Source organism: Anabrus simplex, chromosome X (assembly GCF_040414725.1).
Source record: "Anabrus simplex isolate iqAnaSimp1 chromosome X, ASM4041472v1, whole genome shotgun sequence".
NCBI classification, from domain to species: Eukaryota; Metazoa; Arthropoda; class Insecta; order Orthoptera; family Tettigoniidae; genus Anabrus; species Anabrus simplex.
Window position 1 is genome coordinate 150223888 of NC_090279.1, and position 27677 is coordinate 150251564.

Below are 27677 nucleotides of genomic sequence, written 5' to 3' on the forward strand. Positions count from 1 at the left end.
TGTACACATTACTTATTGATTTTGCTTGCATCGAATCTCGTACTGAACTTCTTCCGCTAGATTGTGCTGCTATCTTAGCATAACCTATACCCATGAACTTAAAGTACGATGAATAGTCATGTTTCAAAGCGTGTACACATCAACTATCGATTTGCATGTATCGACTCTCGTACTAAACTTCTGCCGGTAGATTGTGCTGCTATCTCAGCATAACTAAGACGCATGAACTTAAAGTACAAAGAATAGCTATGTCTCACAGCGTGTACACATTACCTATCGATTTTGCAAGCATCGACTCTCGTACTAAACTTCTTCCGCTAGATTGTGCTGCTATCTTAGCATAACTTATACACATGAACTTAAAGTACAAAGAATAGCCATGTTTCAAAGCGTGTACACATTACTTATTGATTTTGCATGCATCAAATATCGTACTAAATTTCTTCCGCTAGATTGTGCTGCTATCTTAGCATAACCTATACCCATGAACTTAAAGTACAATGAATAGTCATGTTTCAAAGCGTGTACGCATCAACTATGGATTTTGCATGTATCGACTCTCGTACAAAACTTGTTCAGGTAGATAGTGCTGCTATCTTAGCATAACTAAGACGCATGAACTTAAAGTACAAAGAATAGCTATGTTTCAAAGCGTGTACACATCGCCTATCGATTTTGCATTCATCGACTCTCGTACTAAACTTATTACGCTAGACTGTGCTGCTATCTTAGCCTAACGTATACGCATGAACTTAAGGTACGAAGAATAACCATGTTTTAAAGCGTGTACACGTCACCTATCGATTTTGTATGCATCAAATATCGTACTAAACTTCTTGCGTTAGATTGTGCTGCTATCTTAGCATAACCTGTACGCATGAAATTAAAGTACAAAGAATAGCCTTGTTTAAAAGCGTGTACACATTACCTAATGATTTTGCATGAAACGACTATCATACTAAACTTTCTCCACTAGATTGTGCTAAAATCATCTAAGTGTGCTGCTATCTTAGCATAACCTATCGATTTTACATGTATCGACTATCGTACTAGACTTCTTCCGCTAGAGCATGTAGCAATCGCTTTTGTGTATCCTAACCCATGTGCATGAACTTAAAGCATAAAGAAGAGCTATGTTCTAAAGCGTGTACACATCACCTATCGATAATGTATGTATCGAATATCGTACTGAACCTCTCCTGCCAGAGCGTACGACTATCGCTTGTGTGTACACGAACTTGAAGCATAAAGAATAGCAATGTATAAAAATCTTGTAAACAAAGCAGCAGCATTAAGTATAGCCATGTTTACATGCGTGTACACATCATGTATCCATGATGCACGCAGTACTAAACTTATTCCATTAGAATGTACAAAGTTCGCATGTGTTTGTGCTGCTATCTTAGCATAGCCTATGTGCATGAACTTAAAGCATAAAGAATAGTTATGTGTAAAAAATCTTGTGAACATAGCAGAATGTTTACTACGTATTTGTAGACATTGAACTATGCATGCTAAGGCAGCATACTACGTGACCGTGACGTCACGACCACGTGCTCTTGTTTGGTAAACATAGCCACGTGCTTTTTTGACAGCTGTCTTCTTGACGAACCCTAACCTCACTTTGAAGGACAATAGAGCGTCGCTAACCTCACTGCTGCCATCTTTACGGCGGTAAACCTCAAGGCTGCCACCTTATGCATGTTATAGCGCGGAATTTAAAATCCAACAACGGAACATTGTTAACCTCACTCTTGTCATCTTTACAGCAGTAAACCTCAAGGGCTGCCACCTTATGCATGTTGTAGCGCGGAATTTATAATCCAACAACAGAACATTGCTAAACTCTCTGCTATCATCTTGAAAAGTTCAGTGTTCCAAACACTAGTTCGAAAAACGTAACTCATCGCACCTCGGGGATTTTATTAGGTAAGACGTAACCCCTAGCTTCCATTCCTTGTTCTGAACATGAAACCATTTACAAATAAAGATTAATTTTCTACACTTAACAAAGTACAAGCGTTCTTGCTGATAGCGATCGATGAGGTTGTTGCTCCTTTAGCCCTTTAGCCCATTAGCCCTTTAGCCCTTTAGCCCTTTAGCCCTTTAGCCATTTTGCCCATTAGCCCTTTAGCCCATTAGCCCTTTAGCCAAGGAATGTGCGGTAAACTAATCTTCTTAGAACAAAGATATCCCCTGGCATGTTCTAAACACATGTTGTATCGAGTACAGTGTTCTAAACACTTCAATCAATGTTCCGATCACATGATAAAGTTAACGGCATAGAGTGCAGTTTTCGATTCCAGCCTTGTTACGTTTCTTCTGTGATTTGCAAGTCTAAACATGCTTAATGACGTCATCACTGCAGCACGCGCTTACTCTAGCTATTCCGATGCAGGTTTAAACTTGTTCGATAGAGCTATGCCTTGACAGAAGATGAGGCCTTAACAGCTTATGAAAAAAGCACGTCGAATTTTTCAAATTACCCGCCACCACATTTCAAACCTATGAGGTTTAGTGCTGTAAAAATACCTGCACGATGCAAAGCTAGCTTTCTTCATCAGAGCAGCCACCATCTTGTGTAAGCACCTCTAGGCCGTATCATAAGCAGCTGTGTATAGTCATCGTCTTGTCGCTGCTACCTCCCGCAAGCACCCCTAGGGCGTCTCATAAGAGCAGCAGCCATCTTGTGCAAGCGCTCTTAAGCTGTCTCATAAGAAGCTGTGTATAGCCGCCATCTTGTAGAAATAGATAGCTGCCAATGCCAAAGGGCCTAAGTAGGAATCGAACCGTCGATTTCATCATTAGACTATGTTTTTCTTGTTTCTGATACTGCAAACCTAGGTATCAGGTGGAAAAATTTTGTCCGCTTTCGAGATATTTAACATTTTGCATTTAAGCCCCAAATGTAATGAATCGAACCTGCACGGTACGTTATACTCTCTACCATAGCTAGACCTGATCATGTTACGAAGACTTGCTTCATTACAAGCTGAAACAGAGCTAATGCCAAAGGGCCTAAGTTAGAACCGAACCGTTGATCTCATCATTAGACTATGTTTTACTTGTTCCCCATACTACGAACCGAGGTATTGGGTAGAAATTTTTTTGTCCGTTTTGCTCTACGATGCACCGTTTTCGAGATATTTAACATTTTGCATTTAAGCCCCAAATTTAATGAATCGAACTAGCACGACACGTTAGCCTCTAAGCTAAGAGCAGCAGCCATCTTGCGCAAGCACCCTTAAGGCGTCCCATAAGGAGACGTGTATAGCCGCCATCTTGTGTCCGCCATCTTGCGCAAGCATCCTTAGGGCGTCTCTAGCCATCTTGTGCAAGGATCCTTAAGCCGCCTCATAAGAGCAACCGCCATCTTGCTCAAGCTTCACTAGGGCATCTCATAAGGAGCCATGTATAACCGCCATCTTGCGCAAGCATCCCAAGGGAGTCTCATAAGAACCTGTGTATAGCAGCCATCTTGCGTAAGCACCCTTAATGAGTCATGTACAGCCGCCATCTTATGCAGTTAGCGTCGAGAGATGACTGCTGTAGAATTTTTCTTTTTAAATTATCCACCACCACATTTCAAAGGTATCTAGCTAAAGATGGCAACACTGCGTATGACAGGTGACGAATTTACATCTACTACGATAAAGAGGGCAGCACGGTGCTCTCTGGATTAAAGATGGCGGATGACAGCTGTCAAAAAAGCATGTGGCTATGTTTACCAAACAAGAGCACGTGGAATTTGCCGCCACCACATAGAGGGCATCACTATGCTCTGTTGATTAAAGATGGCGGATGGTAGCTGTCAAAAAAGCACGTGAGTTTGTTTCCAAACAAGAGCACGTGGAATTTTTCAATTTGCCGCCACCAGATTTCAAAGGTATCTAGCTAAAGATGGCAGCACGGTGCTCTCTTGATTAAAGATGGTGGATGATAGCTACCAGAACTTTTCAAATTGGCCGCTACTACGTGCTTAACGTAGTAGCCATAAAGAGGGCAGCACGGTGTTCTGTGGATTAAAGATGGCGGATGACAGGTGATGAAATTGCCCGCATGATAGCAGCACGGTGCTCTGTTGATTAAAGATGGCGGATGACAGCTGTCAAAAAAGCACATGGCTTTGTTTCCAAACAAGAGCCCGTGGAATTTGCCGCCACCACATTTCAAAATAAAGAGGGCAGCACTGTGCTCTATTGATTAAAGATGGCAGATGACAGCTGTCGAAAAAGCACGTGAGTTTGTTTCCAAACAAGAGAACGTGGAATTTTTCAATTTGCCGCCAGCACATAGAGGGCAGCACGGTGCTCTCTTGATTAAAGATGGCTGCTGTCATGTGGAATTGCCTGCCACCACATTTCAAAGGTAAGTAGCTAAAGAGGGCACCACGGTGCTCAAAGATGGCTGCTGTCAAAAAAGCATTTTTCAAATTATCCGCCACCACATTTCAAAGGTAAGTATCTAAAGAGGGCAGCACTGTGCTCTATGGATTAAAGATGGCGGATGACAGCTGCACGTGGATTTGTTTATCTCACGCTAGTGAGGTTAAGTTGGTAGCACTAAGGTTTAGGCCCGCCTAGATGGCAGCACTGCTGATGACAGGTGACGAATTTTACATCTAAAGAGGGCAGCACAGCGCTCTGTAGTTTAAAGATGGCGGATGACAGCTGTCAAAAAAGCACGTGGCTTTGTTTACCACGCGCTAGTTAGGTAAAGTTGGTACTACTGAGGTTTAGGCCTGTCAAGATGGCAGTACTGAGGTTAGCGATGCGTTGTTGTCTGTCAAAAAGCACGTGGCTGTCAAAAAACACGTGGATTTGTTTACCTCACGCTAGTTAGGTTACGTTGGAACCACTGAGGTTTAGGCCCGTCAAGATGACAGTACTGAGGTTAGCGATGCGTTGTTGTCTGTCAAAAAGCACGTGGCTTTGTTTATCTCGCGCTAGTTAGGTTAAGTTGGTAACACTGAGGTTTAAGCCCGTCAAGATGGCAGTACTGAGGTTAGCGATGCGTTGTTGTCTGTCAAAAAGCACGTGGCTGTCAAAAAACACGTGGATTTGTTTACCTCACGCTAGTTAGGTTACGTTGGAACCACTGAGGTTTAGGCCCGTCAAGATGACAGTACTGAGGTTAGCGATGCGTTGTTGTCTGTCAAAAAGCACGTGGCTTTGTTTATCTCGCGCTAGTTAGGTTAAGTTGGTAACACTGAGGTTTAAGCCCGTCAAGATGGCAGTACTGAGGTTAGCGATGCGTTGTTGTCTGTCAAAAAGCACGTGGCTGTCAAAAAGCACGTGGATTTGTTTATCTCGCGCTAGTTAGGTTAAGTTGGCACTACTGAGGTTTAGGCCCGTCAAGATGGCAGTACTGAGGTTAGCGATGCGTTGTTGTCTGTCAAAAAGCACGTGGCTCTCAAAAAACACGTGGCTTTTTTTACCTCATGCTAGTTAGGTTAAGTTGGCACTACTGAGGTTTAGGCCCGTCAAGATGGCAGCAGTGAGGTTAGCGATGCGTTGTTGTCGATGACAGCTGTCAAATAGCACGTGGCTTTGTTTACAAATTCAAATCTCCCGCCAAAATTCAAATCTCCCGCCAAAATTCAAATTTCCCGCGCCGCGGGCGGCGGAGGAGGCCGCAGAATCCCTGTATTATACTACTTTTGTTCTAAGTCTAACGTTAAAACAGTTCCACATCTCCAGCGGGATAGGCTCATTTAGCACCCATTGCTCAACAAATTAGTCGAAAAATTATGTTAACTTCACAACCCGGCGGAGCTTGACTGTGAATTAGAATCCATCCAATCTCTACATCTTCAGGATTCAAGAAATCTAGTGCATCACATTTCCTTACATGTGGTCTGATTTATTCGTTTCCCTTGTAAGGAGTCGTCATTCCCCTTTCCTGAACCTTCCTCCACAGACGCTGCGTGAAATGGAAAAAACAGCCATGAATCTCAGATTGAGGATATGTTTCTCTTAGCACAAGTCTCAAAGTCTACCGTGAATTTCTCTGGTTTCCACTCTGGGACAGCTTCGAGCATCCGAATATATGTTCCCTCTTTTCTTGTCAGGAAGAAGTCCAAATACAATAGGAGTGATGTTACCTTCACTTTCACTACTTCTCAGATCCACATGTATCGTGTATATTTGGGCGAACTCGTTGCTTACACTCTTAATTTAAGATAAAACAACGCCTTTTTCTCGCAACATTTCCTTAGCTAAAGAACTGGCAAAAATTAACATTCTGTCATCTGTGCCGTCACCTGAAAGGAGAAAGCTCTTTCCGTCAAATATTTTCAACAATTCTTCACTGAGGATGATTTCTGACGCTAACTTCGGTTCTTTCTGCACTCCGTGATCCTTATTCCTTCCATAGTACATTGAATGTTTAATATTTGTAAACTGAGGAATGTATGCTACAAGTTCATATCCTTTATTAGGCAAATTTTGAAGTTCTTCAGAATGAATGTGAGGTATAGAAGAACTAGGCTCTTCTCTACCCTGTTTCTTTGCCCGAAATATTGCTCGTTTTACATCCAGTTGAGCCTCATCAGGTATGCTATCATGATTTGCAATTTTCACGACTTCATTACCTAAAATATGTAAGGAAATAAATAATAACTAGTAATTAAATATTAATAATGAAATAAGAATAACATATATTTAATAATCAAACAAATTAGGTACTTTGGTTGTTAATAAATACAACCAAATTAAGTAAAAAATTTCTACACGCTTCACAACACGTGCAATGAGATTTCATGTTTATCAATATGGAAAAAATGAAACTGGAACACGAATAGTAAATCTCTACATCTTCAGGCTTCAGGAAATCAAGTGCATCACATTTTCTTACATTTCGTCTGATTTCTTCGTTTCCCTGGTAAGGAGTCGTCATTCCCCTTTCCTAACCTTCCTCCACATGCTCGTTTAGGATGTTCATAACATGTAAGTTTTCCTGTGATTGCTAAGAGTTTTAATCAAATCTTGTTTTATTTCACTTAGCTATTTCCCAAACTGTAACACAGAGGGCAGCACCCCTGCTTTGAAAACGCATGGTCCTTCTTTCCGCGATTCTTTGACTTCATCTCCTTGACTTGATGTGTTTGTTGTGGTTGTGACCAGAGGAAAAAGAAAGATGGAGTCGCCTCTGATCGGGGTAGCTTTTCTTAATTACCGCTGGGCGTTTATGAGGTTTAAACTCTGCCTGTTCTCATATTCCCTTTTTTAATTTACCAACTTTAACTGCAGGTAAAGTGAGCTGTGTTTTCGTTCTTATTTTATGTTATCTTGTGGCTATTTCAAGTGCCTTGTAACCATGCTACCATTTGTACCATACACCGCCCTCACTAATGATACATGACGGAATACATAAAACAAGACGGGAGATTCGAGGGCGTGGATCCCGATCAGGATAAGGCAGATAACGGCCCCGAACTCAAAATGGCCCTCATTAATAATGCATAACAAGGATGTAACAAAATAAATGTAATGAAATTCCAATAAAAATTGAAATGAGGGTTTATTTATATAAATATATCAGAAAGAAATAAAATAAAACGAAGCCACCAATGAAAATTACATAATAGAGTATTGAAGGGAAACATACATTTGTCCTTCAGCTTAATCGAAGCTAGAATCGTAAGTCATCGAGAACATTAAGATGAACAATAAATTACGACGTGCTCACCACTTGAATGAATTCTATCACATTACATTGAAATCTCATAAAAGGAAAACAATCCTCACGGATTTATTTGGGTCCTTTCTTTCCGCGAAGTAATTCGCTTAATATTTACCAAGCATTAATCAAGGCTCCACCATCATTACAGCCACAACAACAATGACCATTGCGAGGACAAAAGATCACAGAACATCACGGAGTAGAGCAAAATAAAAGGTAGATATGCAGGTATCGGGATGGCCGGGGATGGAACATCTCTGTACCAAAGAGTAACACGAAAGGCAAAGAAAACAAACGGGCGTGCACATCACCCGAATTAAAATAAAACTACAATGGCGGCCACATGAACAAGCAAAACGGTCATAAGATAGACCAAGATAAAATAATAAACCCCGTACTCGAAGTGAAAACCAAGTACGCAGGGATATAAGAAAAGGAATGTAAATTAACTGACCGATACGTCATCTTTTAAACCCCTCGCTGATTCTCACACATACACACAAACATTCAGGCATTGTCGATATCGGGTAACAATAGGGTCAATAACCTCATTCAAAGCACATTCCAAACACACAATGAATGACTCACCTGGCAATAAGTAAGCTCCCAGACACGACGTAGTAAAGTGCACAACGTAAATATATAATAAACAGGACGGTATGAACTAATGGCCCGCGTACGAGCCCCACCAACCAACGCATCGGGTACGGCTCGAACCCATCTCCGTGCCGACACCCGGAACATAGTTACTTTTGGTGGCAAAAAATAATAACATAAAACAGTGCACATAGTCAGAATTCTCGCAGTGACCCAGTTACCTCATCACCATCACTACAATAATGCCCTCAAGCACACATCCCATTCATTTCACGGGGCAAAGACGTATACCAATCAGTCGCGGTTACAAGGCACTTGAAATAGCCACAAGATAAACATAAAATAAGAACGAAAACACAGCTCACATTACCTGCAGTTAAAGTTGGTAAATTAAAAAAGGGAATATGAGAACAGGCAGAGTTTAAACCTCATAAACGCCCAGCGGTAATTAAGAAAAGCTACCCCGATCAGAGGCGACTCCATCTTTCTTTTTCCTCTAGTCACAACCACAACAAACACATCAAGTCAAGGAGATGAAGTCAAAGAATCGCGGAAAGAAGGACCATCCGTTTTCAAAGCAGGGGTGCTGCCCTCTGTGTTACAGTTTGGGAAATAGCTAAGTGAAATCAAACAAGAGTTGATTAAAACTCTTAGCAATCACAGGAAAACTTACATGTTATGAACATGCTAAACGAGCATGTCTCATCAATAATGTACTTTAATATATGAATGGCTGAAAACCAGAACGGTATAAGTGACATTTAAAAAAAAATTAGTTAAGTGAAGGATGTAACTCCGGGAGGATGTATCCTTTCACCAGCAAAGAGGTACAAGTGATAGCGGTAATATTCTGCGTTCTAGGTGGTATAACTACAAATAGCATGCTTTATATGAGTGTTAAAATGTTTAAATGCCTTTTACTCTGAGTGATGAAAATGCTACTTATACCGTTATGGTTTTCATCCATTCATATTTGCAACTAAAGTTTAAATGAAACGTAATAGAGAGGTATACACATTCTAATTACTAAAATCTGTTAAGGTTAAGTTATGTTAAATAAAGCAAAGCAAAGTCATATCCGTACAGGTCATGAAGGCCCTTGGAGGGGTGGAAGGTAAAGGCTTCTACTATTCGTAACCTCAGCACTTGCTGGGGTAGAGTGGTTAACTCTACGCCCGGCCGCCTTTGCCCCCAGAAATTAACCTGGTACTCATTTTTTGTGTAGGCTGAGTGAACCTCAGGGCCATGTGCACATCCGGAAGTGGAAATCTCGTTTCATAAATTTTACGACTTGCTGACGGGGATTCGAATCCAGGTCCTTATGTTACTTACCTTACTTTTCCTTTGCACTCCTTCGTTTTCTTCTTCAAACAAATCCATGTGGTAACACCATTTTTACCTACTTACTTAATCCGTTTACCCTCTAGGGTTGGTTTTTCCCTCGGACTTAGCGAGGGATCCCACCTCTACCGAATCAAGGGTAGTGTCCTGGAGCGTGAGACACTGAGTCTGGGATACAACTGGGGAGGAGGACCAGTTACCCGTCCAGGCTATGCTGAACAGGGACCTTGTGAGGGGATGGGAAGATTGGAAGGGATAGACAGGGAGCAGGGAAGGAAGTGGTCGTGGCCTTAAGTTATGTACCATGTCGGCATTTGCCTGGAGGAGAAATGGGAAACCACGGAAAACCACTTCCAGGATGATTGAGATGGGAATCGAACCCACTTCTAATCATTTGACCTTCCGAGGCTGAGTGCATCCCGTTCCAGCCCTCGTACCCGGGACTCCGGGGGTGGCAGCTAACCATACTAACCACTACACCACAGAAACGCTATTTTTACTACCTCTAAACTGTCTGTAACTATAAGCATCCAATAAGGCACAAGGGTTACCTTTCTCCGTCTCGAAAAATTCCGTAATAGCACAACTATTAAATAGCAGAAACAAGCAAACGAACTAAAAACTAAACACGGTGGTAGAGCTAACTTTCAGTATGGCAACTAGAGCAGAACTGCATTGGTAAGACGGGTTGAAAAGGAGTGGAAAACCCTGGAACCCCAATATTTTGTGTCCGCAATCGACACAGCACCTCATAACTAACTCCCTGCTACTTTTCCCTACTCATCACACTACCAGTTACAGTGATTCATTCGTTCCCGCTACTATCCGCCTATGGAATTCCCTGCCGGTTGAAATTAGAGACATTCCTAGTACTCAGCTGTTCAAAAGAAGGTGTTACAAACATTACTTACATATAGGAACATAAGCTATATCACAAATCCAAGATAATTTAAGTTACTTTGTTTCTTTCTTTCTTAATCGGTTTATCCTCCAGGGTTGGTTTTTCCCTCGGACTCAGCGAGGGATCCCACCTCTACCGCCTCAAGGGCAGTGTCCTGGAGCTTCAGACTGTAGGTCTGGGATACAACTGGGGAGAATGACCAGTACCTCGCCCAGGCGGCCTCACCTGCTATGCTGAACAGGGGCCTTGCGGGGGGGGGACAATGGAAGGGATAGACAAGGAAGAGGGAAGGAAGCGGCCGTGGCCTTAAGTTAGGTACCATCCCGGCATTTTGCCTGGAGGAGAAGTGGGAAACCACGGAAAACCACTTCCAGGATTGCTGAGGTGGGAATCGAACCCATCTCTACTCAGTTGACCTCCCGAGGCTGAGTGGACCCCGTTCCAGCCCTCGTACCACTTTTCAAATTTCGAGGCAGAGACGGGAATTGAACCCGGGCCTCCGGGGGTGGCAGCTAATCACACTAACCACTACACCACAGAGGCGGACTAAGTTACCTTCTTCAGGTAAATATTAACCGTACGAACTAGATGATAAGCTGACAGATCAAGGGAACGGAAACATGCAGAATAATGCTCCTTGTGACATTTTCATGTATGCTGAGTGGCAAAACAGCTCTACATTTAGTATAACCGTCATAACATGTAGCCAGTGTAGCATCTTAGCTAGCAGTCCGCAGCGCGCTGTGACGTCACTCACCGGTTCAGGCCTCGTCCAGGCGGCCAGCCGTACCGGGTGCCACCGAACTGTCCAAGAGTACCTCTTAACGATGGGTACGACCGCTGGCAATGCTGGAAAATTCAAATTTTTAATTTAATAATATTAAAAATAATAATTGTGCGTGTCATCCGTATAAGCTTGGTGGTGACCTAATGAGGATGAAATGAATGGTGAAGACGTCATCAACATCCATTTCCCAAACGAGGGGAACTAAGATTACGAGGGAGTTGATTCTGATAATTGAACCAGGGCCATCGGACCAAAGGCAAGCATTCTATCCATTTACCCACAAAGCCGGACTTTAATTTGCTAAACCTTAGGGTACCATCTCCACTGATCAGGTGTTGAGCATTGACGGTAGCTTCTGAAACAGCCTACTCCTATTGGCTGCAGCTCAGAACGCTTAAGGCTTGGCGTTCTTTAAACCAACTGTCGAAAAGGGGTAACCTAAGACTAGTGGTAGCTCACATCTTGATACCAGCAGACTCGATTTATTGTTGCTTAAACTCCGGTGAATTAAAGCTTCTTGGTGACTTGAGGACGCAGGTTTACTCAGGACACATAAACGGACATGAGCAATTTAAAATGGAACAAGAATGGTGAGGAAATAAGGTGCAAAGCAAACAGAGTCTTGGGAGGTATAAAGAAAGCAGTTCCGACAGCCTATTTGGCACTAATGCGGCCAATACTGTTCCTCCCTGGCACTCCTCTACAGTTGAGAACATGGCAAAGCTAGAGGGAATTCAATGGCGAGGAGAACGACTCAATACGCGTAAAAAACTTTCTATAAAAATAAAATATGGAAGGTAGGAAATGTCCTTTGACCTTAGTTGAGGTTTTTACATTGAGGAAAATAATTGAAATGGCCATATCTTAAGAGAGTGTCTCTGTAGTCATGCTTCTGCAGGGTGTATGCATGATGATAACAAACTTTCAAGGATGATGTAGGACGGCAAATGGATCCATTTGAGATAAGGAACCAAATTCCGGAAACGATCGAGTCAAACGTTAAGCAAGTTTCACAAGCTGCTTCATTTCCAAAAAAAATTCGAAATGGCATCCCCCTGTGTCAACGTAGGCATGACAACATCGTAAAAATTTCTGTCGTGCCCGTTTGAATATCCCCGGTGTCGTTTGAACAGCGTCGCAGGTAGCGAGAATTCTTGCCAAAAGATCCTCTTCAGACTCGACAAATGTTTCACGCACAAGGCTTTTCATATACCGCCACAACAAGAAATCAAGTCGGGGTGAGATCAGGTGAACGACGGGGCCATGAAACAGGACCTCCTCATCCTATGCATTTTGCAGGGAATGTCTGATCCAGGATTATTCATAACTAGGGCCTGGATGTTTATGCAGTAATAGGATAGAATGCTATCTTACTGAAGCGAGTAATAAGTAGAGTCTACCCGCACGACGGTATTGCTATGAGGTTTGCATATACATTAGGGGTTCGGCCCATTAGAAGCCCTAGATTTTATGTTACTCCCACTACATTAGAGCGGGCTAATAGATATTTCCTACTAAGTAAATTTGTTTCTAAATAATGGGCCGAACCCCTAATGTTTATGCAAACCTCATAGCATTACCGTCGTGCGGGTAGAGTCTACTTATTACTCGCTTCAGTAAGTTTGCATTCTGACCTATTACTGCATAAACATCCGGGCCCTATCATAACTTTTGACTGGAACGTTTCCGGTCTACAGTTCCTTATTTCAAATTGATCCATTTGCCGTTCTCCATCATGCCCGAACCTTTGTAACATAATCACGAATACACCCTGTAAAATCCTAAGCATTCGCCATGCCTCTCATAGAAAACTCAACAATTGTGAGACTCTGGGGATTGCATTTAAGGAACATGATGGTCATAATAAAATGGTACTTGTCCACAGTTTTCATACTCTCTTTTCCTCATTCTGTTTCACATATATTCTGCCTCTGTTGAAGGACGTGGAAGATGAAGCGGTGCATACCTGGAATACGCCCATTGAGCCCGAAGTTGGAAGCTGCAGCCAGAAACAATGTTAACGAGGTGCCCGAGAGAAGACAAGAGGATCTGGCTCACATTCGGGAGTGGATTCTGACACAGCCTCATCTTAGAGCAAGAACAGGTAGAGTGGAAACGTGTTAAAGAGATTTACGAAAAAAGTTATGAGTGTTTTATTGAACATATCCATACTTAATCTTTTTATTGATATAGTTCATTTTAATGGAATTTATTTGGAGTAACAGTGCCTCTAGAATTAATATCGTACCTTCGTTACCGGCAGGGGAGAAAACTGCAGCGTCTTGGCCCTATGAAAGAAAATATAGAAAAATTCATAGAAGTAATCATTTAGCAAGATCAAGGATTCAGGGAGTAAAAATAAAAGAAGAACGATAAATATAAACATGAGAGCACGCATGTATATTCTTTAATAAATATGTTTGTGTATTTAATAATAGTTATATTTAATTATAAATACATTAAAAAATCAAAAGTGCATCAACTACACTACATTCAGATGAAAAGCAATCAAATATATATATATATATTGTACCCGTAAAAATGTGTTCATATCTTTAAGGCGCTTGATATTAACTCAACGAGCACGATTCTTAATCTAGGGAGTGGCTTTATCATTGGAGCTGGTACAGAGAGAGGTATAGTTATCAATTTGAGAGATTATTTTGATAAATTGAGTTTATTGATCATCAAAAGCAAGTTCATATCACCTTCGTACAGCAGCGTGGAAGTGTCGTGGCTGGTTGGTACCTCCAAGTCCTGGGATGGTGCTGGACATCGACTGGGCAGGGACCACACCTGCTCAGATGAGGAGTTCTGGAATGTCTGGAGGTTCTGAAAATGTCTCGACGTTCTGGAAGTCTCGACGTTCTAGAATGTCCCGACGTTCTGGAATGTCTCGAAGATTGGCACAAGTTCCGGGGTTCGATTCGAGACGTAATTCAACCTGAATTTCCTGCACGGCACTCCACACATTCAGGGCACTGTCTGAACAGATATGACCCTTTAATTATGGTTACTGCACTCTAGATATTAAATCAAAACGTTCTGGAATAATCACTCGAAGAACAAGTACTGGTAGAAATGCAAGTTCATAATGCAAGCCCACTGTAAGTCAGAATGTTCTAGAGGATTACTGTCACTGCAGTCCTAAATGCATAGTTCTGAAGATTTAAAACATATTGGCAATGAACTGAATAAGTAGCACTCGGAAACTGTCCTGTTGCATTAATAAGCGAAGTGAATAGCCATTAAAGAAAATAATATTCGTAAGAAAAAGTCTGACTTCATAAAATATGGATCACTCAAAATACTGGAAAGTTCTAGGCTTTCGGGAAATGCGATATGCGTATTCCGAATTGTCACAGTCTTTAAGAATCAAAACATAAGTCCCTGTGCAGCACTTGGAAAGCATTGCATATTTCACAATTAAACGTAATGTTTAATGTCCCCTAAGTTCAATGTTCCAGAAATTGATTCAAAAATATAAGTTCGAATAAGTTCGAAACGTAAGTTCAATGCGATACACAACACACGTGAAATTCAATCGTCGTCGAATAAGTAAGTCCTTATGTGGCACTTCAAAAAAACAAAGTTCCAATGTGTAGAAATAACAAAGTTCCAATGTGCCGAAATGTTAAAGTCCCAACACGACACTCGAAGAAAAAAAAGTTCCGATGACAATGTTCCAGTACGTCACCTTAAGAAAATAATAAAGTCTTATCGCGACACATGGCGAAAATAACTAAGTTCCAATGAGACGCTTCAGAAAAAAAAACAAAGTTCTTATATGGCACTTTAAGAAAATATCAAAGTCCAATCACGACACACGAAAAAAAACAAAGTCCCAATGTGTCAATATGACTAAGTTCCAATACGATGCTCTCAAAAGTAAAGTCCCATTCAGGCACTTCAAGAATATGATAAAGTCTTGATACAACACTTAGAGAAAATACCGAACTTGGATTTCGCAGACTGTCGACTAGAAGTTCGACACGCACAACACTTCTCTTGTCACCCGTGTCACAGAGACGGCGGAGTGACAGACACTGAATTCGTAGGTCGGGTGGGCTTCCTTTTATACACGTTCGCATGGAAGTGTCTAGAACTCGGGTACTATCTACCCTTATAACTTCTATAATACTCGGTGGATTTTCTTGAAATCTGAAGAGATGATGTCCATTGTAGAGGCTTTTAAGTTGGCAATGTCAAAATAGCGATAAATTAGCTCAAAATGTACTTTTGAGGACGAGCTGGATCATTACCATATATGGTAGCGGATAGCTGGCTTACGGCGGCCACGTCACTCGCTGGGCACGTCACTGCGTTCGGCGGGCTGCCTACCTTCCATCTCGCGCGAAGTTCAACAAACATACTTCGGACTTCTGTCGTAGCGGTGTTCCCGGTGCATGTCCCCCCCTCTTAGGGCAAAGAAAATTCGACAAGTATTTTCTTTAGGCTTCTCTCTCGAAGTATGTTTTTAGGCAAGAAACATTATATATCCCTCGGCGTTTCCATGATGTGTGTTCTTGCTTATGCTCTGCATCTCCATACTATGGAATAGGGACGTCTTTTATAAGTGGAAGTATCCTTGACATCTAAATGATATTTAAAATCTCGGATCTCTCCGGGTTTATCATTGAACACGTCTGGATAAGTTTCGAAGATTTCCTTGACTGAATCCGAAACGTCTTTGTTGGCCACTGGGTCTTCAATCACACTGGTGCATCGCTATTCTTCTTGCGGGGTATCTATCCCTTGTATCCGACCGTCGTCTCCTTCGATCAGCTGTAATTCTACAGGGTCAACGTTATAAAATGTAATGACATTTGCTGTGTAATCAATCACTCCTCCATATTTGATGAGAAAATCCGATCCAAGGATAACATTGAATTTCATCTGAGAGATTACTAAAAAAACATGCTCAAATTGAACATGTCCCACGACGAATTCCATAAAAGTCTGTATTTTACATTTAATGCACTTATCTGGAACAATCCCTTTGATCCTAAGTTGGGAAACAGGCATCACAAGTACATCACGTCTCTCCTTTATGGCTTCTAATAGTCTGGCTGAAATAAGTGAGGCTTGAGCTCCTGAATCTACCAATGACATAACTTTAATATTGCCAACCCTAATGGTGATTACTGGCAGGCTACGTTGGATTCTTGGCCTAGACGGTGTCATGTTTTCATGGAGTAGTTCCGAGTCCTCTACGTGCCAATAATGTACCTGAGTTACGCAGAGCGGCTCTTCCCTCCTTCCATTTTCAGGCAATCTTCTTAAGAAAAAATTGGAGTTTTTTTTTTTTGCACCCGTTGTGTTAGGGTTCAGGGCAGGTGTTTCGTTTTTCTTACCAGCGGCTTGCTGATACTCTAGCGAGGTTGCTCCTTCTTGATTCTCGCCCTTTCGCTGTTCTTTCAAGTACTCTTGAGTATCTCGCCATCGTCTATTCAATTCATCTATCCTCTACTTGTTGGGCCTCTGTTGGCTTTTTCCATGTTAATCTATTTTGGTATGGCACTTTCCCTCGTTCCGGCCGTCCTTTATACCCTCGATATCGGGTAGGTGTGTTTCATGACGTAGGCCATTCCTCTGGTACTTCCGGATCTGGACGTCCTTGTGTCACAATGGCGACAGGACTGGTAGTCATTTCTTTAGTCTTACTCCCTTTCGGTAAACATTGAGCGTGGGCTGTGTCCAATCTACGAAGTATCCCATCCATTTGTTCTAAAGATTGTATGTTAGCAGCTACCAAAATCTCCTGAACTTGGGCTGGGAATTGCAACGTGATCGCCTGGATCAGCTCTTGCTCAGGCAATGGTGGATCCAAAAATTGCATCTTCTTAAGTTGCCCGATGAAATAATCTGAGTAACGGGATGTGTTTATAGAAGTATTGTACTTCTTAGCATACAACTGCAACTTAATTAAATGTTGCGTCTCTGAATTCCAAAAACGCTTCAATAGAGCTTCCTTGAATTCAGAATAAGTGTTAAAGCAAGATTTAAAAGCGGAATACCATGATAGAGCGCGTCCCTCTAGTAACTTGGAAACGACACGAAGCTGTCGATCAGGACTGATTTTATTTTCTTGAAAATATTCTTCAGTGTTGAGTAAAAATTCCCTAGCGGTGTATTCCTCCTTCCCAGAGAATTTAGCAGGTTTTTCATCGGTCATGCGGATGATAGTGGTAATGTTTGCGTTTTCATTAGTTTTTATTAGACTAGAAGAAAATAAGGGAGTATCCTTCAGTTCTAAATTAGAGACTTTACTACCAAGGGTTTCTATCTGTCCTTGTAGTTATGTTTTAACATCCTTCACCTGTTGTTTAATAGTATCTTCTACTACCTTAACTTCATCTTGGAGATCTTTTTTTAATTCGGATACGTCTCGACATATACGCGTAACCTGAGTGTGTGTAGTATCTAATTGAGATGGAAATTTTTTATCAAACTCTCCCTGTTTACTCTTTATAAGACTGACTTCATTGTTTACTCTTTGAATGTCATTTTTAAATGTATCTCTAAGTTTCTCCTGAATAGAGGCTATTTTAACCTGGGCTACAGATAATTGTGAACGTGATTCCTGTAACTGAGTTTTTAAGCCTTCCATCTCTTTAGCAATTGCCAGAGAAGTGGGGAGAATGGCTTTGAAGTCATCCCTAAGAAGAGCTACAACTTGGGTTTTAATTTCTTCTTTCATGACCTCCATGTTACTTTTCAATTGGTCATTGATTTCGGAAAATTTTTCATCTACCCTAGCGTTGGACTCTTTAAATTTTTGTTCAATGCGAGCACCAGCCTGAGTAAGTCTTTGTTCTAGGTTGGCATTCGCTTCTACAAACTTCTTATCTATTTCAGCATTAATTTGAACTACGGATTCCCTAAATTGACGTTCAAGGTTGGAACTGGATTCATTAAGTTGACGTTCAAGATTAGAACTAGATTCATTAAGTTGACGCTGAAGATTAGAACTAGACTCATTTAATTGTTCTCTCTGTTCTCTCAAAGACTGTTCAAGATTGGAACTAGATTCATTAAGCCGATGTTCGAGATTAGAACTAGACTCATTAAGCCTGCGTTCGAGGTTAGAACTAGATTCGTTAAGTTGACGTTCAAGATTAGAGCTGGACTCAGTAAGTCGGTGTTCTAAGTTTTCAGTTGCTACTTTCATACTGAGCCTAAGGGCTTCAATCGCTGCCATAATCTCCTCCATTTTATTAAAATATATAACGCTAGTACCAAGTACAGAAATAATGATTGACACACTTCAAAAGAAATTGAAAGCTTTTCGAAACTTGCATTCAGTCAAAAGTTCAAAGTCTTAAGTCCTAGTGCCAATGTTTCAACACACATTAATTAAATCAAGTCTTTGCAAATCACCTCTACCAAATCACTTAAATTATGCACTTATATTCCAGTTAAGTTAGTGTCCACTGAAATTTGAAAACCCTCCTATTCTGATTAAATTTAGTCACCATAGTTTGAGCTGTATGTAAATCTTTCATGTTAAGCTCCAATGAAATCTGGCCCCTAAAGGTGGGCGCCACGTATACTACCTCCTCTCTGTACCCGTAAAAATGTGTTCATATCTTTAAGGCGCTTGATATTAACTCAACGAGCACGATTCTTAATCTAGGGAGTGGCTTTATCATTGGAGCTGGTACAGAGAGAGGTATAGTTATCAATTTGAGAGATTATTTTGATAAATTGAGTTTATTGATCATCAAAAGCAAGTTCATATCACCTTCGTACAGCAGTGTGGAAGTGTCGTGGCTGGTTGGTACCTCCAAGTCCTGGGATGGTGCTGGACATCGACTGGGCAGGGACCACACCTGCTCGGATGAGGAGTTCTGGAATGTCTGGAGGTTCTGGAAATGTCTCGACGTTCTGGAAGTCTCGACGTTCTGGAATGTCCCGACGTTCTGGAATGTCTCGAAGATTGGCACAAGTTCTTGGGTTCGATTCGAGACGTAATTCACACCTGAATTTCCTGCACGGCACTCCACACATTCAGGGCACTGTCTGAACAGATATGACCCTTTAATTATGGTTACTGCACTCTAGATATTAAATCAAAACGTTCTGGAATAATCACTCGAAGAACAAGTACTGGTAGAAATGCAAGTTCATAATGCAAGCCCACTGTAAGTCAGAATGTTCTAGAGGATTACTGTCACTGCAGTCCTAAATGCATAGTTCTGAAGATTTAAAACATATTGGCAATGAACTGAATAAGTAGCACTCGGAAACTGTCCTGTTGCATTAATAAGCGAAGTGAATAGCCATTAAAGAAAATAATATTCGTAAGAAAAAGTCTGACTTCATAAAATATGGATCACTCAAAATACTGGAAAGTTCTAGGCTTTCGGGAAATGCGATATGCGTATTCCGAATTGTCACAGTCTTTAAGAATCAAAACATAAGTCCCTGTGCAGCACTTGGAAAGCATTGCATATTTCACAATTAAACGTAATGTTTAATGTCCCCTAAGTTCAATGTTCCAGAAATTGATTCAAAAATATAAGTTCGAATAAGTTCGAAACGTAAGTTCAATGCGATACACAACACACGTGAAATTCAATCGTCGTCGAATAAGTAAGTCCTTAAGTGGCACTTCAAAAAAAAACAAAGTTCCAATGTGTAGAAATAACAAAGTTCCAATATGCCGAAATGTTAAAGTCCCAACACGACACTCGAAGAAAAAAAAGTTCCGATGACAATGTTCCAGTACGTCACCTTAAGAAAATAATAAAGTCTTATCGCGACACTTGGCGAAAATAACTAAGTTCCAATGAGACGCTTCAGAAAAAAAACAAAGTTCTTATATGGCACTTTAAGAAAATATCAAAGTCCAATCACAACACACGAAAAAAAAACAAAGTCCCAATGTGTCAATATGACTAAGTTCCAATACGATGCTCTCAGAAGTAAAGTCCCATTCAGGCACTTCAAGAATATGATAAAGCCTTGATACAACACTTAGAGAAAATACCGAACTTGGATTTCGCAGACTGTCGACTAGAAGTTCGACACGCACAACACTTCTCTTGTCACCCGTGTCACAGAGACGGCGGAGTGACAGACACTGAATTCGTAGGTCGGGTGGGCTTCCTTTTATACACGTTCGCATGGAAGTGTCTAGAACTCGGGTACTATCTACCCTTATAACTTCTATAATACTCGGTGGATTTTCTTGAAATCTGAAGAGATGATGTCCATTGTAGAGGCTTTGAAGTTGGCAATGTCAAAATAGCGATAAATTAGCTCAAAATGTACTTTTGAGGACGAGCTGGATCATTACCATATATGGTAGCGGATAGCTGGCTTACGGCGGCCACGTCACTCGCTGGGTACGTCACTGCGTTCGGCGGGCTGCCTACCTTCCATCTCGCGCGAAGTTCAACAAACATACTTCGGACTTCTGTCGTAGCGGTGTTCCCGGTACAATATATACTAGCAAATGTACCCGTGCTTCGCTACGGTATTCTATATTGTATTCGGATATCTAAGTAAATCACTGTACATGCAGTGAATAAGATCTTTTTTAATTCCATGTCTCACAGCGTTATCCGAGAAACAGCATAGGGAGGTCCACATACGTTGCTTCTAATGTAAAGAGCGAGTTGCGGAGTTGTGACGATAATGGCATGTCAACTTATCTACTGCCATTCGCAACCGATTTGGGCCCATTGCCAGCTGCGCGGTCACAATATATTTGGAGAGTTTTCGTAACAATGACGGGCCCCATTTCCTATTTCAAGACAGATAACAATCGAGGAATTTTTATTATAATGGCTGGCACTTTCCCTACAGCCAGTCAAAATTGAGTTTTGCTGTTATCAATATAATGATAGGCCCTTTTTCCTAATGCCAGTTAGCTTACTGCCACTCACACCGAGGTTTTGAGTTTCCATTATAATAGCAGGTCACTATGCCTAACGTCAAGCACATTTTAGAGGGCAAATTTGATTATAATGGCGAGCACCCTAGCCTACTACCAAACACAATAGGGTGAAGGAGTTTTGAAAAAAATGCATGTTCCCTAGGCTTCTGCCAGTCAAATCGACAAGGAAAATAATTATAATGGTACAAAGGAGTTGGAGAAAGACCACATTCATACTGCCAGTTAAAGTCGATGTGGAGAACACTGATTATAATAGCAGACGCTCTCCTGCTGAGAGTCATTACCGATTTGTAAAGTATTAATAACAAAGGCATGCACACCCTTTCTGGATCGTTAAATATCGACTTCAATGAGTAAATATAGATCGAATTACGAAAATATGTGCATTTTTACTTTCATTTGAAGATTAACTGCTCTAAAAGGTACATCATATCGACAAACGGATTATAGGTCTACGATAAGATGCCATACATAACAGTCTAAATGGCTGGTATCTCATCTATTTTGGGTAAGATTAAGTTAGAAAGGTTGAATACGGTGAAAATGAACTTTAAAAAATTCCGAAATGTCACTATTCACCTCATGTCAGCGAACCCGGAAACTGTGTATTCGACACTATTTTCGATTAATTTTATATATAACCCCATGACTCCCTACCCCTAAGGATGCCAGGGATGGCTTACCCCCACAGTGCTCGTCTCCAGATAGTAAGTTATGAGTGTACCAAATTTCTTTGATTTTGCTCGAGTGGTTTAGGAGGAAATGTGTCATTTATATACATACGAACATACAAACATTCATTTTTATATATATATTGACAATTGGGCTGCAGTGAGAATTGATGGTAGAATGTTCTTCGATTGAGGTACTTACAGGAGTCGAACAACCCTGTAATATTTCACCTTTGTTTTTTTCCGCCTAGGTAAAGTAACTGTTAGTGATATTAGCTGCCGTTCTCGGCGGCCCGGGTTCGATTCCCGGTACTGCAAGAAATTTAAGAATGGCAGGAGGGCTGGTATGTGGTTGAAATGGTACATGCAGCTCACCTCCATTGGGGGTGTGCCTGTAAAGAGCTGCACCACCTCGGTATGAGGACACGAGTTTGCTTACCTTTGTTTTTCATAGTTTACATGGATTATCTACTGAAAGGTATTAAGTGGCAGGAACGGATTCACTTAGGTGGAAGCACTTTGGCCTGTGCTGACTACTTAGTCTTAATGGCAGATTGTGTCGAAAGTTTACAGTCTAACATCGCGGAACTTGAAAATAAATGCAATGAGTATGGTATTGTCCGCCTCTGTGGTGTAGTGGTTAGTGTGATTAGCTGCCACCCCCGCAGGCCCGGGTTCGGTTCCCGGCTCTGGCACAAAATTTTGAAAGTGACACAAGGGCTGAAACGGGGTCCGCTCAGTCTCGGGAGTTCAACTGAGTAGAAGTGGGTTCGATTCTCACCTCAGCCATCCTGGAAGTGGTTTTCCGTGGTTTCCCACTTCACCTCCAGCAAATGCCGGGATCGTACCTAACTTAAGGCTACGGCCGCTTCCTTCCGTCTTCCTGGTCTATCCCTTCCAATATTACCCCCCCCCCCGGTAGGCCCCTGTTCAGCATAGCAGGTGAGGCCGCCTGGGTGAGGTAGTGGTCATCCTTCCCTTTCGTATCCCCCGACCCAATGTCTCACGCTCCAAGACACTGCCATTGAGGCGGTAGAGGTGGAATCCCTCGATGAGTCAGAGGGAAAAACCAACCCTGGAGGGTAAAGAGATGAAGGAGAAGAAGAAGAACCAAATAATATGTACTCGCTCTCCCCTCTTCTAACCCCAAAAACATATCCATGATTCTGTTTTACCCGGGAAGCGGAGACATTTGCATATAGTATATCTTTTTTCAGGGTTCCTGTAGGGACTTCAGAGCTACCGTAGTGGTGTCGGAGTAATAGAGACAGTCCCTTACCTCATCCCGTTGGCGGGCCTGCATGGCGTGGACAAGCGGTTGTATTTGAGGGCGACCCAACAGGACATCGTGAAAATAAATGTTTCTCTTTTATGTTCGCAGATGACGCGTTCTTGCTGATATTCCTCCGCGGGTGTAAGTTCAATCTGGAGAAGACGAAAGAGAAGATAGATGACTACTATACCTACAGGACGGCGTTACCGGAGTTCTTCAGCAACAGGGATCCCTTGTTACCGGAGTTGCAGACACTCTTGAACACAGCGTACGTGTACCAGTCAGGGGCGAGGACTGTGACAACCTGTCTAAGAACTCGCTTCCCAAATTTAACGAGATTACCTCTCAGAACAGATAAGAGTAGTGTTCTTTAAATAATCTGATGAAGTTATATAAGGAAAGGGGCCAAAATTTCCTCTCATTAGCAGATTTGGACTTGTGGACATTCAGGACTATCATGAACAAGGCAGGAAATTGGTGTATCCTATACATACAACCTGTGACAATAAAGTTCGGTGAATGAAGCCAGAACGATCTATCCGACAACATTGGCGACACGCAATGCTGGACAGGTTTTGACCACCTGCTCCCCGCGTCGTTCAGTTGAGCATCGTGTGTGTGCCGTGTAAGACCTGTCTTACACAGTGCGTGTTTAGTGCGTTGGTTCTGAACTGCGAACAGGAACATTAACGACCAAAAGATCAATGTACAGTTTTGTTTTAAGCTTCGCAAGACACCGAAAGGAACGAATGCGATGTTGGTACGTGTTTATGAAGATCAAGCACTGTCCTTGAAGTGTGCGTAACAGTGGTTCGCCCGTTTTCGAAAAGGCCGGGAAAGTTTTTCTGACAACCTTCGTAGCGGAAGACGAAAACATTGAGACGGTGAGGACATTAATCACGAACGATCGGCGATTCACTGTGCGCATGGTAGCGGATGAACTGCACGAAAGAGGTTTAACGATATTCCTGACATCCAACGAAAAGTGACGAGGCTTTTGAACATCATTCCAAAGGACGCCTTCTTGCAAAGTTTCCAGGACATATATCGCCGATCTGAGCAGTGCATAGTTATGAGAGGGGGACTATTTCGAAGGAAAGTAAGGTCACTGTCGTGCATTGTTCATCTATGTTGATAGTACAGGACTATTCACCGAACTTTATTGTCACAGGTTCTAAAACTGAATATATTCTCCTCATACAGCAAGATACGAAGGTGGATTAAATATAAACGGGAATTTGAATGTACCGCTGCTATTATTTTAATAATTCTGAGTTTACTAGGAAGTTGGTGGGGGTGTCTGGGGAAAGGCATCTACGAGTGGCTTTGCTAGTCCATATTCAGGCTGAACGTAGAGGAGACTTCGAGCATATCCTGTGACGTGGCCAATGTGCGCCTTGTAACTCCGCAGTATGCAACTCAGTAACAACATACTGTATTATAGGAGATAATATTCATAGGGATGGTTTCATTTTAATTCTCAGTAATCCCCATTCCGTAACTTATACGTTGCCTGACAAAAAAAAATTGAAGCACCCACAATGGGAAGAGGAAAATAAATGAAAATTCATGTATTCAGGTGTGTGATGTTATTTCTGTGATTACAAGATCGAGTCAACTTTACAAAGAACTTATCAATACAAGTCAATTCAGCACTATGACGTTGCATCCAATGTGGGCCTGATTCGGTTGGAAAGGGTGTCATAAAGCCGTTGTTTCCTCTCCTGAGGCAAGCTGGCCCACAAATACTGTAACTGTCCTTGATAATCTGGATGCTGACAGTGGGACGGAGTTGACATCCGAGATGGTCTCAGACATGTTCTATCGGGGACTGATATGAGAGTACCTCAGCATTACGCAGTCAGTTCGTACAGGCACGTACCATTATTTGGACGAGCATTGTCCTATTCAAAATTGGCACCACTATACTGTCGCATGAGAAGTAACACATGAGGACGCAGGTTCCCTTATGCCGTCAGATTACCCTCAATCTCTATCAACCATGACCGGAAGTCATATCCGATGGTTCCGCACACCATGACACCAGGTATAACACCGCTGTGCCTCTCAAAAATATTGCAAGCATGGGACCTCTCCCCCTGTCACCGCCAAACTCTCAGACGATGGTCATCCGGGGTGGTGGAGAACCTCGATTCATCGCTGAACACAATGCGATGTCATTCGTCAGTAGTCCATGCTTCGCAGTCACGGCACGACTCCAGACGAGGCTGTTTGTGTTGTGTTGTTAAAGGCAACAGGGAGTTCACTACTTGTTGTAAGATGTGTAGGGATTACAATGTGCTTGGTGCACAGTACGGCGATCCTCCCTTGTGGTGGTCAGACGTGGTCGACCAGAAAGTTTGGAGACGAGTATATCTGCCCTCAAGTTCCTATAAAGTCCAACATTGGACCACTGTCACATTCGGATGTCCCACAAACGGGGAATATTGCACGATTCGAAGCCCCACGGTAAGGCAACTTTCAAACTCTGTCAGGTGCTAATAACGCTGTCTCAGACAAGAACGAGGCATCTCCGTGCCTTTTACAGGGATCGCTCAACATCTGACGCTGCTCACACCCCTTATATACCCTTCCAGGCCTGGTAATAACACTAATGCACTCTGGTGGCCGTTTAACTTGTCACAGAGAATGTCATTTTTTATCATCCGACTAATTCTGCTGGGTGCTTCATTTTATTTTCTCAGGCAGGGTACATTGGCATTTTACCAAATTACAGTATTCAAATTCCTCATGTACCTCTGCCTGCAGGATGATGTTGACGCTAGACTGTGAGCCGGACTGCGGTCCACTATGGGTCTTTCGGCCATCGAACTACGACCCCAAGGTGAGCAACGTCAACGATATGGTGAAGGTGATGTTCATGATGAAGGAGATCGTGCTCATGGAGAGTGATGAGTCAGTCATCTACGGCCAGAACCTGCTCATAGACTTGGAAAATGTGACCATGTCACACCTGCTACAGTATTCGCCTCTCGTCATCAAGAAGATCTTCCAGGTTTGGCAGGTTCGTTACGTAAAAATATTCCCAAAAACTACGCTATCCTCGAATTGGTAAATGTGATGTTTTAACTGGTCTGTATAAGCAATTCAGTGAATTACCATTCAACTCGTTGGCTGCATGGTCAGCGTACTGGCCTTCGGTTCAGACGGACCTGGGCTTGATTCCCGGCCGGGTTGGAGAATTAAACCTTCATTGGTTAATTCCATTGTCTCGTGGGCTGGGAGTTTGTGCTGTCCCCAAAATCCCTGCAACTCACACACCATACATAACACTATCCTCCACCACAATAACAAGCAGTTACCTACAAATGGCAGGTGCCGCCCAGCCTCATTGGACGGTCTGCCTCACAAGGTTAGTTGCTTTGGTTATACTTTAGGTTGTAAAGATTTCATGTTTAAATTTTATGTAAAATATACATTGTATATACATGAAGAGGTTAAGTGTAAGAAAGGGCCGGGAGCCCTAACTTCGCCACAATAAAGACGCTTTAATAATAATAATAATAATAATAATAATAATAATAATAATAATAATAATAATAATAATAATAATAATAATGCTAACTTACTTAAGCCAGTAACAAGTGTACCCGACACTGTACAACGGTTATGCTATGAGATTTGCATAAATATTAGGGGCACAGCCTATAGAACTCCTTGAATTTACGGGTTGCATGACACTTACTAGCAACCATATTACTTTGCAATCTAACCTATTACCACCTACAAATCCGAGGTATATTTAGTAGTAACAAATTGCACATAAGCCTTGTATAAAGTTGCTACAAAATGTATGCACCGTTTATTAGTAAGACTGGGAATCTCGGTTGATCTTCGCGAGTAATTTCGGATATCCAAGGATGATGGTTTATTTTCTTTCTGCGTTTAACGTAAGATGACACGCTTCATGTCGAAAACTACCGTGATCATTGGTGATATAAGCAATGTGGTACGGGAATTTCAAATGGAAATTAATATTAATCATCTTTTAATCTAAAATAACATTAAGTATCTCTACTGTTTCTGGAGACGACGAGATACCAGTTCTAATACGTGCCAGTGAATCTGCCCACACGAGGCTGGCGTATTTCAGGGCCTTCAAATACCATCAGACTGAACCAGGATTGAACCCAAACTCTTCAGCTCAGGGGGAAATGCGCCCACACTGCGGGCTCTACAATCTGCAGTGATTAGTAGTCACTTCTTATAAAGTTAAGTGGTCAGCACGAAAGCGGATTGGATCCTTAAAATTATTATCATTATTCGAACCAGTTTTCTTCCTCAGATGCAAAGCTTAGTTCAGTATGCAAGTATAAATAATGCCGGACTCACTCCACCGCGAAGAGACTAGGAAGGGCAACCGGTTAGGAAAATTAGGCCGAGTAAGGACTACTTCAAACTCATTGTTATGAGAAAATACCATGTGTAAAGGTAAACGAAACGGATTATTTCATCCTTTTGGCTCAGGGTATCAGAGGTACTTGCGCGTGACCGCCCTC

At 41.9% G+C, this 27677-nt stretch overlaps 1 protein-coding gene across 1 annotated transcript in view; it reads left to right on the forward strand.

The window, feature by feature from the left end:
• Window positions 1-23531, forward strand: part of LOC136886086 (retinol-binding protein pinta) — a 44134-nt gene extending 20603 nt beyond the window's left edge. Inside the window, exons 2-3 of the mRNA XM_068230931.1 lie at window positions 13250-13413; window positions 23266-23531. Coding sequence (XP_068087032.1) covers window positions 13260-13413; window positions 23266-23531 — 420 coding nt within the window. The 5' untranslated portion in view covers window positions 13250-13259. The remainder of the gene's footprint in view (window positions 1-13249; window positions 13414-23265) is intronic.
• Window positions 23532-27677: the final 4146 nt, after the last annotated feature.